The sequence below is a fragment of the Narcine bancroftii genome, chromosome 1, assembly GCF_036971445.1.
Source record: "Narcine bancroftii isolate sNarBan1 chromosome 1, sNarBan1.hap1, whole genome shotgun sequence".
Taxonomy (NCBI): domain Eukaryota; kingdom Metazoa; phylum Chordata; class Chondrichthyes; order Torpediniformes; family Narcinidae; genus Narcine; species Narcine bancroftii.
This window is the reverse complement of record NC_091469.1, coordinates 418876656-418898180: the sequence shown is the minus strand read 5'-3', so window position 1 is coordinate 418898180 and position 21525 is coordinate 418876656. Positions and strand designations below refer to the sequence as shown.

Sequence of the window (21525 nt, the reverse complement as noted above, 5' to 3'; positions counted from 1 at the left end):
GGTGGGGTGGGGCCAAACCTTGATTGGCAGGTTATGTCTTCTGACCAGGTAATGGGCAGTGTAATCACATGGCAGCCACGACCCTCCACAGTACAACCACTTAATGAGTCATTGCCAAGTCTTCTGTGGTTCAAATAGTAATGATCTATTCCAGAGACGAATCCATTCTTGTATAGCCAAGGGATTAATTTAAAATAGTGTCATAAGGTAAAAATTCAAATGAGAAAAAGAGATCTGGCCTAATTTCCTTCTCTATTGACTGCAACCAGCTGTCTGAACAAGAGTTAGATTCCAATATATGTAAAAGAGTCCTAAGAACATCATTGCCAATCAGTGCTGTAAGGCAATTTTCTATCTCAAGCTCCTCCCAGGGCATATCTTTTGATCTCTGCCAACAAGACACTCTCCCCAAATTTCATCTTCCTCTCAGAGTAATTGCCTGTCGAGGTGCAGCAGGCAGTGGAAACTCATCCAAAAATGAACATTTTATTTGCACAATAGTGTAAAATGAAATCTTTCATGTGTTCCATTCAACTATTGAATGAGCAGCAACCAGGCAGCAACTTAATTAAGTATATTTTTATTAATATTGATCAGTATTTTGGACATGCAAGGTACATGAAATATAACAATATTTTCTGTAAAAGAAACAGCATCCTTTAACTTTGTCCTTCTTTCTCTATACATTTCAAGTGGCAGATCTCTATCCATCTATTGCCAGTTATTGCTTGTGACCTCTACATCTCGTTAATTTTATCGACTTGATGTACTGCCTCAGTGGGTAGGGTCCAGCTCAGATTATGAGGCATTTATTTTCTAATATAGGACACCTAAATGTAATGCTAGTGAAGGAAGGAAGCATCCTTTCTGCACCTGTAACTAACACTTGAACCCGTCAAACATTGTTTGAGAATATAAATACAAGATGTAGGGAGATGGTAGCCAACACTAAATTCTATTATGGAATATTTTGATGAATAAATAACACATTCAAATGAACATCTTTTTTGATTATGTTTAGAATTGAGCACTACACGTTCTTCTCTATAGTAGTGGCAGATGTAAAGTATATATAGTGTTTAATATAGCCATTCAACCTCTTTGATGTACCATGTGTTACAGTTCAGATTCAGCTGTGAGTTGTCAACAATAAGGATAATCTGGTAGATCATGGCATTAGTAGGTGTTAGTGAGCAGAGACATTGAGATGTTAAACAAGATTTGGCACTCGACAGGTCTCTTTAAGGATACAGACCTTATTGCGTGATAGCTGATCTACAGCATTCAAAGCGTGGAAAAGTGCTGCTGTAAGCCATTGTACATATCTTCATGCAAATGCAGTAAATTGCGTTTCACAGTTTTGTAACTGAATTTTTGACATTTTCATTATTTGATTGTATTATCACAATCCAAGGATTCAATCCGTTTTCTCCTTGAGTAAACATAAATATAAAACTACAGTAGTCTTTAACAGTGAATAGTTGAGGTATGGTAGTACTGACACCAGTCTCTTGAAGAACAATGTCTCATTGTTTATGTTTCTGCCTGAGAATTGTGAATTGATATAAACAGTCTTCAGACATGATTCTCAAAAAAGTGAATACAGTATCGGTGTGTATATACTTGAGTCTTGGGAGAAAGCAAACGTCATCCTTTATGCAGCTTCGGTTTTGTGTTGATTTTAAGACAAAATGCAATGGTCCTAATTCTCATCCAGACAATCACTTGAAATAAATCTGACTATCTAAGTGCCTTTCAGCTGCTGGTTATGGTTGTACTGAATGGAGGTTGAGATGTGCATCCCACTCCTGTTGGTTCTGTGAAGCACCAGATGAACGTACTATATTGTAGTGAAATGCATTTCAGCAGGCCGTTGTTTTTATTCATGTGAAATAGCGACAGCCCGTGGAGTCAATATAACAATATGAAGTGCACTTCAATTCCCCATAAGACCTAAAACAAACAAAAGAAGGATTGTATAAAATGTAGTCCACACAAAATAATCTCAGTTGGACAACTCCGCTGATTTCCATAGCTAAATATGCATGGGCAGGATAAAGAAATCCTGGAGTGCATGAAATTTATAGGAGGTACTCAAAATGCACTTTCGATCCAATTGTAGTTGAGGAGGAAGTGAAGGAAGAATAGCCCTTTGCCTGTGACTGGTATTGCGAGCAGTTTTGGGCCCTATATCTAAGGAAGTATGTTTGTGTTGGAAAGGGTCCAGAGGAGGTTTTTTGAGAATGATCTTAGGGTTAACAAATGAGGAGTGTGTGATGTCTCTGGGCCTGTATTTGCTGGAATTTTTAAGTATGAGGGGGATCTTATGCAAATAATGAAAAGGGTGGGTGGAGTGGAGTAGATGTTTTCAGTAGTGGGAGAGTCCAGGAGCAAAGGGTACAGCCTCAGAATAAAAGGATGTTCCTTTAAAACAGAGATGAGGAGAAATTTCTTCAGCCAGAGTGGAGAATCTGTGCAATTTGTTGCTACATACAGCAGTGGAGACCATCATTAGGTATATTTAAAGCAGAGGTGACAGTTGGTTAATGAATAAGGATGTCAAAGTTCATGGGGAGAAGGCAGGAGAATGGAGTTGAACAGAAAAATACATCAGCAATTATTCGAATGGTGGAGTAGACTCAATGGGCTGACTGGTCCTAAATCTCATGGTGACCTTCACCTGAGGAATAGTTAAATTACACTTCTTCATTTACTTGTATCAGCCTGTTGACCTTTCATTGTGTTTATAGAGAGCTAATGAAAGAGGCCTGTTAACAGGTCTCAAAATTGAAAATATTCCTAATTTCAAATTCTGACAAAAGAAATAAAGATACAATGAAGAGTTATTAAAAGAAACCTCTTGGTAAAAAGATTAAACACATGCTCCATTTAAGAGCTCATTAAGGAACTTGATTCATGATTGCTTCAGGGTGATAGCTTTAATGGGGATCGTCATGAGACTGTAAGCTAAACTTACCCAGGAAGGTAGCTTTTGCAGGTGTAATAACCAAAATCTTTGCCATCACATTCTTCAAGTCCGCTCTGCAAATATCCATCCCCACAATAAGCTTGTTTGCAGTCTGCAACAATTATCAGAAAATGCAAATAATGAAAAGGGTGGGTGGAGTAGATGTTTTCAGTAGTGGGAGAGTCCAGAAAGAACTGAAAAGTACTAAATATATTTCTAGTGGGTTGTAATTAAAATGATATGGCTTCGAGATTGTGTTGTTTCATGTGCAACATTATTCAACTTAAAGGAAAATGAGGAACCCACTATATGATTCACAAGATCTAAAAAATGTCCTCACCATGCTTCTGATATGACAGGAGGTATGGTTGTCTCCCAGGACAGTTGCCTGAGAATGACCCAGGCTGTGAATTTTGGCACTATGCGTCCATCTTGGAGCAGCTTTGTCAAGGCCTTTGTCCCCCAATGATTGTGAACTCAAATCTCACTGTCACTATTCTTCCCCAATGTTTAGCTTGATATAATCCCCAGTGATAGAACATTATAACACAATACAGGCCCTTTGACTCTCGATGTTGTGCTGAGCTACATAAACCTAGACAACGAACTAAATCTTCCCTACCTCACTTCCATAACCATCTATTTTTCTTGCATCCATGTGCCTGTTTAAGAGTCTTTTAAATGTCCTTATTGTACAAGTGTCCACCACCATCCCTAGCAATGCATTCCAGGTACCCACTACTCTCTGTGTAAAAACATTATCCCTGACATCTCCCTCATGTCCTCTGGTGTTTGCTTCTCTCACCTTGGGAAAAAAATGGTGCTAGCTGTCCATCGCATCTATGCCTCATAGGCTTGTAGACCTCTACTACGTCACCCCTTTGCACCAAATAGAAAAGCTATAGCTCTGTTAACTTTGCCTCAAAAGACACCTTCTCCAATCCAGGGACCATCCTGGTAAACTCCTCTGTACCATCTCCACAGCTTCCACATCCTTCCGTAATGAGGTGACCAGAATGGAACACAATATTCCAAGTTTGGTATAACCAGAGTTTTATGAAGCTGTCATATTATCTCATAACTCTTACCCCCCACTCCCCATCAATCTCTAGCCAGACATGTTACATTCTTCAGGATTCTTTTATTGTCATCTTCCCATTAAACTTTTTCCCCTTTCACCTTATCCTATGTCCTCTTGTTTTTGTTTCACTTATCTTCAGTGGGGGAAAAAAAACTGCTTGCATTTACTTATCTATACCCATCATAATTTTGTACACCTCTGTCAAATCTCCCCTCATTCTTTTGCACTCCAGGGAATAAAGTACAAACCTGTTCAACCTTTCCCTGTAACTCGGTTCTTTGTCTTGGCAGCATTTTTGTAAATTACTTCTGCACTTGTTCAATCTCATTGATATCCTTCCTGTAGTTAGGTGAACAGTACTCAAAACGCTACACAATACTCAAAATTTGGCCTCATCGATGTCTTACAGAACTTTACCATAACATTCCAACTCCCATACTTGGTGCTCTGATTTATGAAGGCCATTTTGCTAAAAACTCTATTTACGACCCTATCTACTTGCGACACAACTTTCAGGGAATTATGTGTTTGTATTCCTCTCTTCTACGGCACACCTCAATGCCCCATCATTTACAGTGTATGTCCTACCTTGGTTTGTCCTTCCAAAGTGAAGTGTAAAGTGTTCAAAAGGAGTGAATGCCATTAACTTATCACTCCCACCCCCCCCATCCCATTGGCAACAATTTGACAGAAATCATCGGGGGGGGGGGGGAAGAAAATCAATGAGTCTTGATGAAGGGTTCCAGCCTGAATTATCAACCATTCTTTCTCACTCATTGCCACTGGTCAACCTGCTGAGTTTTTCCACCAGATTATGCCCAGCAGTTGACTTTTCTGTCTAACAGATCTCCAGGGTCATGTCTTGATAGAGAATAGGTCTACCTCAAGGTGGACCCTGAGCTCTAAAGATGGACCAGGACTGGAACCTCGCTCTCCTGCTTGAATTTTCCTTTAACAAATTCTGTATTTAAAAAAAAAACCTGATGGGCAAGTTTTCAAGTCAAATGAATGATCCAGGAAATAGACCTTTTTATTACATTTGAAGTTGGTTGACTTACTTATGCAGCTATCAGTGACAATCTTGTTGCCATCATCACATTCTTCTCCATTTTCCACTTGAACTATTCCATCTCCACAGAATTCTGTTGGCTGTTGGTGTATTTGCTGGGTAGGGGAGATCTATATGGAGTGATATGCACAAATTAGGATACTTGTATGCTTCAGTTTTTCTTGTGATTTAGTTGGCTACAAAATTTTATAGTCATTACAGCATGTCTAATATTACAGCTGACAGAAACTGACAAATTTAGAGCTAATCCTTTATTTGCCCCTGTACTCCACAGTTTTAAATTTGTAATCAAACAATTCCCATATGATTAAAGCACACTTTCCAAATTTTATTCAAGGTTATTTGTTGCCATTTTCAACACTGAGGACCAGAGTTGTGCCAATGAAAGTAAAAGATGCCATAATGAGGTTGAAAAGAAGGAAAAAACAGTAATCGACATCGGCCAAACCTTAGGATTACCAAAATCCACAGTTTGGAACATCATTAGGAAGAAATAGCATACTGGTGAGCTCAGTAATCGCAAAGGGACTGGTAGGCCAAGGAAGACCTCTACTGCAGATGACAGAAAAATTAGCATCATAATGATGAAAAATCTCCATAACGCCTGTCCGACAGACCAGAAACACTCTTCAGGAGGCAGGTGTCGATGACTACTGTGTCCGCAGAAGACTTCATGAGCAGAATGCAAACCACTAGTTAGCCACAAAATCAGGAAGGCCAGATTACAGTTTGTCGAGGAATATTTAAAAGAGCCTGCAGTATTCGGAACAAAGTCTTGTGAACAGAAGAGAACCCTGTATCAGAGTGATAGCAAGAGCAAAGTGTGGAGGTGTAAAGGAAAGGCACAAGATCCAAAGCATTCACCCTCATCCATGAATTATGGTGTGGGATGGTTATGGCCTGGACATGTATGACTGCCACAGGAACTGGTGCCCTTATCTTCATAGACAATGTAACTGCTGATGGCAATAGCAAAATGAATTCTGAGGTATATGTGGTGGAACCACTTTATAGCTATTAGCACTGCCTGTATAGAATGTACTCTATGGTTTGGCCTGCCTCCTGCACCTCCTCCCCTCAGAATCCCCATAAAGGCTATTACACCCCACTCCTCCCTCAGTACCTGCCTTGGAACTGGGCCAGCAACATGTGAGATGTGTTCATGACTTAAGATGATTAAAGCCTATTAATCACAGCTCTCTGTCTAATGTGGTTGATTGATAGTACTACAATTTAATCACCTTAAATTTTGGGCCATGGACAAGGCAATACGGGCAGATAAACTGGACACTGACCCTAAAGATCCTTGAGTGGACAGCAACAGAGACATCTCTGTAGCCACAGGCTCGCCCCAGCTCCCACAAGACCCGCATGTACCCATCTACTGACTCACCAGTCGCTTGCCTACAACTGCCCAGAAAGTACCTGGAATAGGTAACATTCGTCAGGGTCTGATACTGTCTCTGCAGGAGGTCCATTGTGGCCGAATAAGTAGTGCAGTCCCTTATCATCTGAAAAACGTGGTGGCGGACCTGAGCGAAGAGTAGATCTCACTTGTCATCCTCATTCTTCACGTCGTTGAGGCAGTGCAGCCATTGGTCAAATTCATCCCCTTTCAGGTGGAGAGTGATGTGTCTGACTTTGCTCTGACTGCCATGCTCAACTAGGTGGGCAGGCCCATGGCATTTTATTTCCCCCCGAACCCTCCAGGGCCCCGAACTCCAGCACTCAGTCATCGAGGAAGAGGCCCAGGCCATAATGGAAGCTGGACGCCACTGGGGGAACTACCTGGCTGGCAAACCTTTCATGCTGATGACTGACCAATGTGCAGTCGCCTTTATGTTCAATAACAAACAATGGGAAAAATTAAGAATAACAAGATCCTGAGGTGGAGAATTGAAATGTCCACCTACAACTACAAGTTCTTGTACTGACCTGGAAAGTTCAATGAGCCTCCTGATGCCCTATCCCAGGGAACATGCGCCAACACGCAATTGGACTGCCTCCAAGTCCTCCACAACAGCCTCTGCTATTCCAGGATCACCAAGCTCTTCCACTTTGTTAGAGCCCATAATCTCCCTTACTTGGTTGAGGACATCAGGGAACTGACCTAGAGATGGCCGGTCTGTGCCGCATGTCACCCCAATTCTACTAACTAGACAAAACTCACCTGATTAAAGTCATCTGCCCTTTCGAACACCTGAGTATAGACTTCAAGGGCCCCCTCCCTCCACCAACAGGAATGTATATTTCCTAAATATCATTGATGATTACTCCCGCTCCTCTTTCACTGTCCCCTGCCCGGATATGACCACAGCCACAGTCATAAAGTTACTACACAGCATATTCACTCTGTTCAGATTCCGTTGCTATATCCATAGTGACTGGGGATCCTTGTTTATGAGTGAGGTGCTGCACCAGTACTTGCTGGTCAAGAGCATAGCCATGAGCAGAACCACGGGTTATCACTATCGGGGGAACAGCCAGATAGAAAGGGAGAATGCCACCATCTGGAAGGAAATCCTCCTGGCCCTCAGGCTGAAAGGCCTGCCCATCTCCCATCTCTGAGGCACTCCACGCCATCAGGTCCCTCCTCTGTACTGCTCCTAATGCGACAACACATGAAAGGCGCTTTTCCTTCCCAGGAAGTGGGCATTGGGAACCATCCTACCACCCTGGCTGATGACCCCAGGCCCATCCTGCTCTACAGGCATACCAGGAGCCATAAGATTGACTCTCAGGTCAAGAAGGTCCACCTCCTCCACATGAACCCCCAATACACTTCCTGGGAGTACCAGGATGGGTGGCAGGACACGGTTTCCATCTGAGACCTGGCGCATGCAGGGGACCCCTCGACCAACCAATCAACATCCCTTCATGGTAACCCTGCCCAGCTGGCCCCACTAACTGTACCCCAGAACAAGCAACCCCATGGTCCTATTTACCCCCCTAGGCCACCGTTGGCACAGCCTGTTAAACAAGATGCCACCCAGGAGACTGTAGCTGAGCCACAGCAAACCCTATGACAGATGAGAACCCTTGGACAGGCTGAACCTGTAATGGACATTGCCTCTCTTCACCTGCCAGACTTTGTTTTAAAAGAAAGGGTACAACTATTAGCACTGTATTGGCTGGCCCGCCACTGTACCTGTGGCTCCTCCCCTCAGAAATCCCCATACAGGCTGTTATGCCCAAACTCCTCCCTCAGTACCTGACTTGGAACTGGGCCAGCAACGTGTGAGGTGTGCTGATGTTTAAGGGGATTAAAGCCTTTTAATCACAATTCTCTGTCTAATATGGTTGATTGATTAGTGTTTATAGAAACATTTCATCTGCTCAAGTTCAAGAAAATGCCTCCAAATTCATCAGATGAAGCTTCATCCTACAGCAAGACAATGATGCCACTACTAAAGGAACAAAAGAGTTTTTCAAAGCATAAAACTGGAAAATTCTTGAATGGTAAAGTCAGTCACTTGATCTAAATTCAATTAAGCACGCCTTCCACGTGCTGAAGAGAAAATTTAAGGGAAAAGCCTCTGAAACAAGCAGGAACTTAAGGTTGCTATAGTAGAGGCCTGCCAGAACATCACCAGAAAAGATACTCAGCACCAGGTGAGTGACGTCTATGAATCACAGATTTCAAGCAGTCATTGGATGCAGGGGATATGCAACAAAGTACTGAACATGATTACTTTAATATGTCCCAAATATTATGGTGCCCTGAAATGAGGGGACTATGTATTAAAATGTGCAGTAATTTTTACGAGGTCAAACCAAAAGATATACAACCCTGAATAAAATCTGGATTGTTCACTTTAATTACATGTGAATTGTTTGATTACAAATTTAATACTGTAGAGTGTAGGGGCAAATAAAGAAAAAAAAAGTGATTTTGTCCAACACATTATGGAGGGCACTCTATTTCCCTTTTCTAGAATCAATGGGAAATCCTGTAAGGCTCACAGCCTTCCCAGGTGAAATTCCAAACGCATCCCAAATGGATCAAGACTCATTTTGTCAGAGCAAATTTGTAAAAACTGATCTTATACTTTCAAGTTGTCCTTTTATCACCTTGCCATTTGTCATTTAAATGCAGATTGAAATTCAATAACTATCGCTTTGTAAGTACATCATACATCTAAAAGTCTGTCTACAATGTGATACTTTGTATAACTTTGCAACTCAACTATAGATAAATTATTAAAAAGGTTGCTTCAATGTTTACCTTTCTTTTTAATGTCAAAAGCTACTTCAACCTGCACTACTGTATTAATTTCATGGAAAATGACAAAATTAATGTCAGTTCATAGATACAAAATTGTGATCTTCTGGATGGGAACTAAGAAAGCTGTATAGACATTTTGCTGATTAATTCTTCCATATATTATCTTGTGGCATTGTCTGAGGTGCGACTTAATTCTTCCTTTGGCTTGGCTTCGCGGACGAAGATTTATGGAGGGGGTAAAAAGTCCACGTCAGCTGCAGGCTCGTTTGTGGCTGACAAGTCCGATGCGGGACAGGCAGACACGATTGCAGCGGTTGCAGGGAAAAATTGGTTGGTTGGGGTTGGGTGTTTCCTCCTTTGCCTTTTGTCAGTGAGGTGGGCTCTGCGGTCTTCTTCAAAGGAGGTTGCTGCCCGCCAAACTGTGAGGCGCCAAGATGCACGGTTTGAGGCGTTATCAGCCCACTGGCGGTGGTCAATGTGGCAGGCACCAAGAGATTTCTTTAGGCAGTCCTTGTACCTTTTCTTTTTCTTTGGTGCACCTCTGTCACGGTGGCCAGTGGAGAGCTCACCATATAACACGATCTTGGGAAGGCGATGGTCCTCCATTCTGGAGACGTGACCCATCCAGCGCAGCTGGATCTTCAGCAGCGTGGACTCGATGCTGTCTTAATTAGGATAAACTAAAATCGCCAAAAAATTAAGACATGGCCTGAGCATTCTGCCACTCTGCATCTCACTTATCTACTCAGTGATTTTCACAGAAAAACCTGTTTTTTTCTTTGCATGGGTTTCAAAGTTCCTTGGTGAAGAAAAAAGGCATTGAAATGGATCTGTGTGGAGGCCAGTACCTGAAGAATAAACCCACCCATCCCCACTACTTGCCTATCCATAAATGCAATATTCTATTGCTCAAGAGCACAGGGTGTGGGATGATGGGAGCGAACTGAAAAATTCTTAAAGCAGGATGCATTTGAAATAAGATTGAGACACAATGGCCATGAACACTGTAACTTTGATCCCCATGAAGCAGAGAAGAAGCAGGCAGCAGCTATGTTGCTGAGACCTGCTTCCATGTGAATGTCCTGTGCCACTCGCCATCAGACATAAGAGGGCCTGAAACAATCCCATGTAAACTGACTGTCTGGAAGGTCTAGAAATGATTTTAAGCTAATATCATTTGAAAAGTGCAGAACAGCATTCCACTTTTTTTTAAAAAAAAGCACAAGGCCTCTACCACATTACAAGGTCTTTACATTGTCAAAAGCAATAAATGTTTGGAAGGAGAAGAAAATCGTAATTGTTATCTTGTATGCACAGAAGAGGGTGGAAGGAAAGATTTGTGAAGAAAGTGAGTACAGGAGACAGACAAATTACTGGTGTTCTCTCCTTCTAGTTGTTAAATAGCACCAGTATCTTCATAATCCAAGCCAAGAATGATGACTATAATCTGGGGTTCTTCTGTTTGTGACAGGAAATCTTAATTGACCAACGTAAGGGAGTAAGTGATATCCACCAAGTTGGGCAAGCTTTCATGGTCAATGTTTGTGAAGATTAGGACAGTTTGCAAAGGAATTCCATTTTTTAAATCCATTGTTACATTTACATGATTTGTGATAGCATATTACACAAGTAAATGAACTCAATATACATGGCTCTATCTTGTCCCTTCCACCAGTATAAACAGAATGGTTGAAAAAAACAAAGGTCACTATTTCAAATGGTGAAATGCAGCGAATGTGTGGACGGATGAAAATATTAACATGTTATTTATAATCAATGAAATGCTCTCCTACACTGATCAAGTTATCTTAATGTTTTCATTGTAATCTTTATACAGTCCAGTCAATAAACCAGACTGCATGTCCAGCAGTAGTGCCAATAGAAGATGGAGACTGCTTTAACTGTGGTAGTTCACCATTACATTATACGAACATAATATTATTAATAATATTAATAAGTCAATGAAAAATAAAAAGGGATAATGGTCCAATTACATTAATTACAATGTCCTTTAAATTCTGCTATAAAAATCAAAGGAGTTAAAAATCTCTCAACCTGAATTGGCAGCCATCCCACTGTGTCCCTGTAGTACAATGACTTCTGATCTTTTCGGAAGGCTAGAACATGTTCAGTATTCAGCTTCTCCAGCTCTTCTTCACTGTCTACAACAAATATCTCAAAGGAAAAAGAAAACCCTTTGCATTTCACTTTTATAATTTATTTGTTACAATATTTTTCAATAGTCCAGGATAGATATAGTCTGATTAAAGGAAGTAGCAAGAAAACTTTTAAAATTGCAGACAAAATATAGAGGTGATCTTTAACATATGGTAGAAAAGTCTGAAAATCCAGACTGCTCTGGCATTGGGTCAGTCTGGATTTTCTGGATTCTCGAGCAGTAATTTTAAAATTAAAATTTAAGGAGAAATAAAGAAATGAACAGGTAAATGTTCATTAGCAAATGCAAAATGCTTCATTTATCAAAGCGAGCAGTTTTAAAGAAAAATAAAGTCAACACTCGATGAACATAACATTTTTTCACTACATAAAGTATGTAATGCTTGAAATTATTAGAACAGTATTGCTCACACCATGTTCTAGTTTCTTAATTATTTCAAGTTTGACACTCAATTTCAATGTGTTCTTTTTTCTCTTCACACGACAAAGTTTATCTATTTTAGAATCCAGTATTATGAGTTTGTTAATACCTATGCTATATATGGTAAATAGAAAGAGTTGGACACAAAAATCTAGCATTGTCATAGTTTGACTGCGGTCACCTGTTGCTGCTGTGCATCTATATTGCTTACACATGAATGCATGCACACAAGAGCCCGCTAATTTTTAAAAGTTTGAGAGTTTTCGAAAAGTCTGGATTCTCAGGTGATCTGGATTTCTGGCATCTGGATTTTTGGACTTCCATATTTATTGACCAGAATCATTTGTGGCCCTAAAGTATGCAGTACAGCTAAAAAAAAAAAATTATAAAAAAGGCTATTTTTAGGCCTATGATGAATAACTTCCCCATCTTTATTTTCTGTAAAGCATTTAACTAAAGGTACATCTTAACATTACCCTGCAACCAACAATCCGCTTGTAAGTACACAAACAAATGGAAAATTACATGCATTCCACACAAAATTTGAATTGAAGGATTGGATCAAGATGCGTTATCAAACATTTTTGAAACATAAAATTATGATTTCTACTTTAAAAGTATACTTACTGCTGTGACTTGTGGAGGGTTGATCAAAGTTTGGAATTTATTGTATGACGGGTTGACCGCTGTTTGGGGAAGATTGCAATCACATCTTCCCACTGGGCCTGGGAGTCCTCTTTCACCCTTTGGTCCAACCATTAAATGACCTTTAAATTAAAAAAAAAGTCAGTTAATATTCAACAATGGAAAGAAAACTAAAGGGGTAGATAAGAAACAACTGAATTGGTTAAGATTAAAAAAAAAGACAAGAAAAATAAAGTAAAAAGCAACGTAAATGTTAGTATTTTTAAGATTTCCAATTAAAACCAAAGGAAATGAGACCACATATTGGACATGGTAATTTTTCAGGGCCACATGGTTCTTTAGTGTTATTTGTACTCAAAATTCTAAGATACATCATCTTGGGTCCATTGTGTAAATTCAAAATATCCACTGTCTTTTGACAGTGAGACAGGCACAGCTAATTGACTGGTCAGTAATTCATAGGAATGTAGATTTTCAGCATTTTCACAATTTTCTTTTAGCACTTCGTGGAAGTTGGAGTTTAATGGACTCAGAATCAGAATCTATTATCATGAACAAGTCATGAAATTTGTTGTTTTGCAGCAGCGTCACAGGGCAAACATTCATATTATAACCATCTTATGACATTACTATATAAAAAAAATTATAGTGCACGAAAAGTAAGGCAGTGTCTTTGGTTCGTTAGAATCTGATGGCAGCGGGGAAGAAGCTGTCCTTGTGCCGTTGAGTGCTCGTCTTTAGGCTCCTTTTTCCCTGATGGTAGCAGAGTTAAGAGGTCATAGCCTGGATGGTGTGGGGGGGGTTTGAGGATAGAAGACACCACCTCATGTATATGTCCTCAATGGAGTGAAGTCTGGTGTCTGTGATGTCGCAGGCCGAGTTAACCCTCTGGAGTTTATTCTTCACCTCAGTGTTGGCACCTCCATACCATACCAGACTATTTTGTCTATGCCCACAGTTGTTGTAGCAATTCCACTATCATGACCATTATTCAGATCTGTACCAATATCTTCTCATTCCTTGAAACAATAGCACACCTTTCTCATTCATCCATATGTAGGGATGGGCTTCTCACCTGATGCAGACATCACAGGAGGGCCTGGAAGACCAGATGGTCCAGGTGGACCTGAAGGTCCCATTATTCCAGGTGGACCAATGTCCCCTTTTAGTCCCTAAGAATTAAGAAAGTAGTTACCATAATGCAGAGTCAAAGGACCTTTTGGAATATCGATTTAAAAAGTTCTAAATGCATGTGATGACACTTCAAAATAATGTCAAATACAGTATTACATTTCTTTTTTATGCTTTTTTAAAACAAATTTATTTACTTACAATATGGCATGTATTACAGAATTGCTTTCATGGGCAGCATCTGCTTATGTATTACTAATACCTTAATGAAGGGTTCAAGCCCAAAACATTAGATATGCATCTTTATCTTTGCTTTATAAAGTTTTTTCAGCATTGTGTTTTTATTGACATGAACACGTGCCACAATCTTGGTCTATTGTAGATAATATTAAGACAAACTCAGCATACAGGTCATTGAACTTTAATACATTCCCTTCATCTCTCCTGTTGGCTTAAAAAAAGACATCTGCATACCAATCAGAAATAAAGTATGAAATTATTAAGCATGATTACAAGCTAAAATTCACAACACAAGGGATCACCTGTGAAAGAAATATAATTGGCACATTTAACAAAAGGACAGAAACACTTCAAATTCATTCACTTTAAGGTGAGCGTAACAGAGGTAGAACTTGGTATCTGGTGAGTTTGGGGAGCTGAACTTTGTAGGACTTTAAAAAGCAAGGTGAGCTTAGAAGGCACTGGGAGAGGTAGGTTCTCTTAAATTCTTCATTGGCTAATTAGCCGTTGCCAATTTACAAAAAAAAAGGTAGCTCAAGAAGAGTGGCCAGTGTGAGAGTTGCGCAGTGGCTCATTGAGATCTTGGCTTGAGAGGCCCAGTGTAGGAGTTGGGCATTGAGATTTTGGTCAAGAAGTTTTGGCGAGGAGGCACAGGTGTGGAGCAGGTAAAGGTTTTGTTTGTAGTGGTTAAATAAAAGTCAAATTTATAGGTAATTAAATAAAGTAGACATGCAGAATCAGGTGATGTGTTGTAGCTGCATGATGTGGGAGCAGATGAACCCTGTACTGGTTCCAGATGACTACATCTGCAATAATGATGGTTCCTGGAATAATTCAGGTTCAAAATTGATGACCTGAAATGTGAGCTTCAAACACAGAGACACGTCAGGAGGGGGAGAAGTACCTCGACACTGCTTCATGAGGCAGTCACACCCATTGGAACAGCTGCCTCAAATTCAGCCTATAGTACAGGACAAGAGGGAGTGACTGCAAGTGAGGCAGGTTGTGGGATCTGTTACGAGCCCAGAGGACTCCAAAACCCAGCAGCAATATAAATTCACCAAGACAATGGTTACTTAAACAAAAATTGATTTTAATTTTCTTTAAACATAATAACAAGATCAAACTTTAACTTATTACTATTAACTTAACTTAACCCCTTTCTAATTCTAAGTGCACATGTATGTAATGTGTATATGTTCAGGAAAGTTCTTTGTTTCACAGTCTAATCATTCACTTCTCACTTCTCCAAGTTCACCGGTATCAGGCAATTCATATACTGTGCACAGAATTTAACATTTATGAATCTTCACCAGGCTCTGGTGCTTAAAGGTATATGGTTACTGCTCAGGAAGGTTTTTGTTGGTTTCAGAGAGAAATTTGTTGCTTGTTAGACACGCACAATATGATTTCCTCCAATCAGTCACTTCAGTGTCTTGCCAAAGAAATTTGGCCCATTATAGGTTTTTCAAATGATAACCTCTTCTTCTCAGTCACCATAGAGTTCCTCTTGTTTCCGGAGAAACACTAGCCAACCATTTCCTCTTGTAAGGAATACAAGGGTTTTGAACAGGCTGAACTCAGAACTCACAACCCGTCTTCAAAATGGGGTCTTTCAACAAGCCTTCAAGCTTGCCGTTTTGTAGCCTAAACTGCTACTGTAGAACTGCCTTCTCTCTCTCTCTCTCTCTCTCTCTCTCTTTCTCTCTCTCTAAGAGAAAAATCTTGTTTGTTTTTTCTTCTCTGCTTGTAAAAACCAAATACCTCTCCCAAGGCTCCAAACCCAATTTTTGAAAGATCTTATCAGCACTGGAGCCTGGATTCTTTTCCAATTCGCACCTCCTTTTGAAATTCTTTCAAAGCAGTTCCATTGTCTTTTGCAAAGCCAACTGGAGCCTCAATGCCTAGCTTCAGCAAAGCTCTTGCGTTTTAAATGAGATGTCTTTTGTGAAGTGCTCTGTTTGTAAAATTCTTTTTTCTCCTTCTTCTTTGGCTTGGCTTCGCGGACGAAGATTAATGGAGGGGTAATGTCCACGTCAGCTGCAGGCTCTTTTGTGGCTGACAAGTCTGATGCGGGACAGGCAGACACGGTTGCAGCGGTTGCAAGGGAAAATTGGTTGGTTGGGGTTGGGTGTTGGGTTTTTCCTCCTTTGTCTTTTGTCAGTGAGGTGGGCTCTGCGGTCTTCTTCAAAGGAGGTTGCTGCCCGCCGAAATGTGAGGCACCAAGATGCACGGTTTGAGGCGATATCAGCCCACTGGCGGTGGTCAATGTGGCAGGCACCAAGAGATTTCTTTAGGCAGTCCTTGTACCTCTTCTTTGGTGCACCTCTGTCTCGGTATAAAATAACCTACACTAAATGCCCACAATCTATCTCTTTTAAAGATCTATTTATCCATGACCATAATAATATAACCTGTAACAGATCCAAGAGACAATGCTGGAAGAGCTTTAGCCCCTGATCTGAGATTCATGCTCCTTGTGAGGATAACAGTGGGAGCTATAGGAAGGATGAGCAACCTGACCATGGCACCATGGTTCAGGAAGCTATTCAAGAGTGGGGGGGGGGGGGGGAGAAAAGAGAAAGGTAATGGTAATTGGGTATAGTATAGTTATGCAAACAAAATTTCTCTGTCACAGAGATAGAATCTTGCCTGCCTAGTGCCTGAGATCAGGACATCTTATCTGACCTGCAGAGGAACTTGCAGTGGAAGGGGAAAAGATCTAGTTGTCATGGTCCACATGGTCATTCAAAGATGTAGGTAGTATCAGGAAAGAGGTTCTGTGAAGAGAATTTGAGGAACTATGGACCAAATTAAAAAGCAGAACCAAAAAGGTAGTAATCTACTTGAGTCAGATGCAAATTGGCATAGGGTCCAGAAGAGTAGATAGTTAAATGTGTGGCTCAAGGAATGGTGTGGGAGAAATAGATTCCTATTCATGGGACATTGGCACCAATATTGGGGAAGGAAGGAACTATTCAAAAGGGATCATAATAGGACCTTGATCCTGTGAATTGCATAACTGGGCCTGTGGACAGTACTTTAACTAAATTATAGGGGGGTGGGTTCAACAGCTTGGAGAGGGATGGATGATGTAAAAGAGAAGAGTGGAAAAATTAAAGCAAAAGTTTAAAAAAAGAGAAAAGTAAGAGAGGGTAAAAGTCAAGTGCAAAAGAGACAAAGATTACTGGATTTTAAAAGCACAATGGGTATAATGGCACTTATCTGAATGCATGTAGTATTTGAAACACAGTCCACGAACTTGTGGCACATACTGTATTAGTCCAAAAGGGTATGATTTAGTGGCTATTACGGAAATGTGGTTGCAGAATGAAGAGGATTGGGAATGAAATATCCAAGGGTATCAGGTAATAAGGAAGGACAGGCAGGATGGTAAAGGAGGTGGAGTAATGCTCTTAGTTAAAGATAAGATCAGGCCAATAGGAAAAAAATATTGAGTCCATTTGGGTAGAGATTAGGAACAGTAAAGAAAACAAAATCACTAATGGGAGTTGTCTATAGGTGACCCAATAATAATTAACACAGGCAATAAACTAAGAAATATTGGAGGCATGCAAGGATGGAACAGCAGTTATTGTAGTGGACTTTTACATGGATATAGATTGGGTGAATCAGGTTGGTCAAAGCAACCCTGAAGAGGACTTCATAGAATGCATATACATGATGGCTTTCTTGAACAGCATGTTACTAACCTACAACAGAGTAACATGCTATCTTGGATCTGGTCCTGTGCAATGAGATGGGTAAAATTATCAATCTTATAGTTAAGGATCCTCTTGGAAGGGGTGATCACAGTATGATTGTTTATAATACAAATGGAGGGTACCATAGTTTGGTCTAAAACAAGTGTGTTATGCCTAAACAAGGCAAACTACAAGGGGATGAGGGAGGAGGTGGCCAGGTAGACATGGAATGTTAGCTATATGGAAGGACGGATAAAAACAGTGGAAGACTTTCAAAGCGGATAATGAGGAAATGGCTGAGGCTTTGAATGAATATTTTGTGTTGGTATTCATGGTGCAGCACATGCTGAAAAATGCCAAACACAGATAATATGGATGGGATGGGAAGTGAGGACCTGGATGTAATATCTGTCATCATAGAGATCATACTCAGAAAACTTGAGTGTCTAAAGGTAGATAAATCCCCTGGTCCTGATGGAATGCATCCCAAGGCACTGAAAGAAATGGCAGGAATTACAGTTGGGGCTTTGGTGATTATTTACCAAAATTTTTTGGACTCTAGGCAGATGCTGGTGGATTGGAATACAGTGAATGCCATGCCATTATTCAAAAAATGATGTTGGTAAAATGATGGAAAAATGCTTAAAGCTATCATTAAAGAAGTCACAAAGCATCTGGAGTGAAAAGGATGCAAAATAAATTTGGCAAAGGCTCATCTTGTTTGACAGATTTACTGGAGTCTTTGAGGATATAACGAGCATGGTAGAGAGGGGAGCAGATGGATGTTTAACTGGATTTTCAGAAGGTGTTTGATAAGGTGATGCATAAAAGACATCCTTAAAATAAGGATGCATAGAATTGATGTTGATGTATTAGCATGGATAGAGGATTGATTAACCAAAAGAAAACAAAGAGTTGGGGTGCAGGGGTGTTTTCCTGGTTAGCAATCAGAGATGCTGGGTCCGCAACTGTTCACAGTATACATAGATGGTCTGGAAGAGGGAACAGAGTGAGGTGTATCGAAGTTTGTTGATGACACTAAATTGAGTGGAAAAGCAAAATGTGCAGAGGATAATGGAAAGTCAGCAGAGAGATATAGATAGGTTAAATGAATGGGCAAAAGTCTGGCAGATGGACTACAATGTTGGTAAATGTGAAATAATCCACTTTGGAAGGAAGAATGGAAGATCAAAATATTATTTAAATGGCAAACGATTGCAGCATGCTGCACTGCGGAAGAACTTTAGAGAACTTTGGAGTGCTTGTGCTTGAATTGCAAAATTTTGGTTTGCAGGTACAGCAGGCTATCAAGAAGGCAAATAGAATGTCTGCTTTCATTGCTGGAAGGATTTAATTTAGGAGGAGAGAGGTTATGCTGCAGCTGTACAAGGTAATGGTGAGGCTGCACCTGGAATACTGCATACAGTTCTGGTCTCCTTATTTGAGGACGTGGTGGTGCAGAGGAATCTCACCAGGATGATTCTAGGAATTGGCCTAAGAGGAGAGATTGAGTCGACTGGGAGTGTTCTCATTGGAAATTTATGAGAGGGGATCTTATTGAAACGTATAAGTCGTTTCCATTGTTAAGGGAGACCAGAACTAGGAAACATAACCTCAGGATTCAGGGGAGTAAATTTAGAACAAAGTTAAGGAGGAACTGCTTTTCCCAGAGGGTAGTGAATCTGTGGAATTCGCTGCCCATTGAAGCAGTGGAAGTGACCTCAGTAAATATATTTAAGTCAAAGTTAGATAGATTTCTACATAGTAAGGGAATTTAAGGGATATGGGGAAAATGTAGGTAGGTGGGAGATCAGATCAACCCTGATCATATTGAATGGCAGAGCAGACTCGAAGGGCCAGATGGCCTACTCCTGTTCCTTATGTTCTTGAATTTTGCACAATCCTTTGATATACTTTTTTTTTTCTTTGGCTTGGCTTCGCGGACGAAGATTTATGGAGGGGGTAAAAGTCCACGTCAGCTGCAGGCTCGTTTGTGGCTGACAAGTCCGATGCGGGACAGGCAGACACGGTTGCAGCGGTTGCAGGGGAAAATTGGTTGGTTGGGGTTGGGTGTTGGGTTTTTCCTCCTTTGCCTTTTGTCAGTGAGGTGGGCTCTGCGGTCTTCTTCAAAGGAGGTTGCTGCCCGCCAAACTGTGAGGCGCCAAGATGCACGGTTTGAGGCGTTATCAGCCCACTTGCGGTGGTCAATGTGGCAGGCACCAAGAGATTTCTTTAGGCAGTCCTTGTACCTTTTCTTTGGTGCACCTCTGTCACGGTGGCCAGTGGAGAGCTCACCATATAACACGATCTTGGGAAGGTGATGGTCCTCCATTCTGGAGACGTGACCCATCCAGCGCAGCTGGATCTTCAGCAGCGTGGACTCGATGCTGTCGACCTCTGCCATCTCGAGTACTTCGACGTTAGGGATGAAAGCGCTCCAATGGATGTTGAGGATGGAGCGGAGACAATGCTGGTGGAAGCGTTCTAGGAGCCGTAGGTGGTGCCGGTAGAGGACCCATGATTCGGAGCCGAACAGGAGTGTGGGTATGACAACGGCTCTGTATACGCTTATCTTTGTGAGGTTTTTCAGTTGGTTGTTTTTCCAGACTCTTTTGTGTAGTCTTCCAAAGGCGCTATTTGCCTTGGCGAGTCTGTTGTCTATTATTGGCTTGGGAAATATAGCATATCTCTTTTAAAGACAAATAAAGCAACTCATCATGAGCTAACTGCTGTTAGTGTCCACATGCTTCCAACTGTATGAAGATTAACTACAGTGATTGTCTTTCTTGCAGCGCCTTTGGACAGTTGTACCAGGATTTCATGGATCAGAGTGGTATGCACCTGATTAGTTACAACATCTAAATGATGCTATGATTCTTGTGGATCATTATGAAACTTTGTAAGTCAGTAGTTGTGAGAAAACTGATGCCTTTTCTATTACTTGATGCTGTTATGTCACAGACGAGAGCAATGGAAATTCACCAAGATGGTTTACATTTATCATTAACTACTAATAATATAACACATACTTACCTCCAGAGTGATCTGATCCCTTTGCCAGTTTAGCATTGGAAAAGAGCTTACTGATTCATTGTGCATGCTCCTTTATAGTCCAACAGGGCATACAGAGCAATGTTTGAAAATTAAGGTGCCTGCTCTCTGCTCTGCTGTGGCTCCCAGCAAGCTTCCCTGCCTTTGGTGTGACCGTTGCCAGTACCAGTAGGCAAGAGCACCTCTCCTCTATTCTGAAGAATGATCATTGCTCTTGTCAAATATTGCTTAGTTATGGTTGGAAGATATTACTGTGATTATGAGAAGAGATTTCAAAGTTTCAGTGCATTTTGCTTTAGCGTCAAATAGATGTTTGTTAATCATGCATTGTGAAGTCAACACAGATTCTCTGACATAATCCAAATTAACTCTACCCTTAAAAAAAAATTCAAAGCAGCCTACATGGTGTGTAAGAAATCTTCATTTAAATCAGGGCATCGAGAAAGCAATAATTTTAAAATAGCCATTAGTGTATATAGCATTAAACATCTTTTTCTTATTTCCCCCTACAATATTTTCCCTTGGTTTCACCAAGGAAGAAATAAGATACGTAATACAGCATTAAGACATGCAATAATTAACCTTAATCGGTCTAAACTCTGGCTCCAGTCAGCTGAAGACTAAGCCATGTCAAATAGCTATTTTTGTTGATAAATCTGTCAAAGAATATTAGAAATAAAATATGAAAATAGAAATTCAGCAACCTCTCTTTTGAATAGGAGTTATAAAATTAGTCTATGGCAAGAATCTAAGAGCACATGCTGCAATGGAATACTAAGTCCAGATGATGACTCAATTGTACAGTTATTGGC

General features: G+C 40.6%; 1 protein-coding gene across 1 annotated transcript in view; it reads right to left on the bottom strand.

Moving 5' to 3' along the window:
* Positions 1 to 564: 564 nt before the first annotated feature.
* LOC138753347 (acetylcholinesterase collagenic tail peptide) overlaps positions 565 to 21525 on the bottom strand; it is a 91557-nt gene continuing 70596 nt past the window's right edge. The window contains exons 12-17 of the mRNA XM_069916240.1: positions 13663 to 13759; positions 12570 to 12709; positions 11399 to 11518; positions 5108 to 5228; positions 2978 to 3080; positions 565 to 1953 (exon numbers count right to left, since the gene is read on the bottom strand). Of these exons, the coding sequence (XP_069772341.1) occupies positions 1884 to 1953; positions 2978 to 3080; positions 5108 to 5228; positions 11399 to 11518; positions 12570 to 12709; positions 13663 to 13759 (651 nt within the window). The 3' untranslated portion in view covers positions 565 to 1883. The remainder of the gene's footprint in view (positions 1954 to 2977; positions 3081 to 5107; positions 5229 to 11398; positions 11519 to 12569; positions 12710 to 13662; positions 13760 to 21525) is intronic.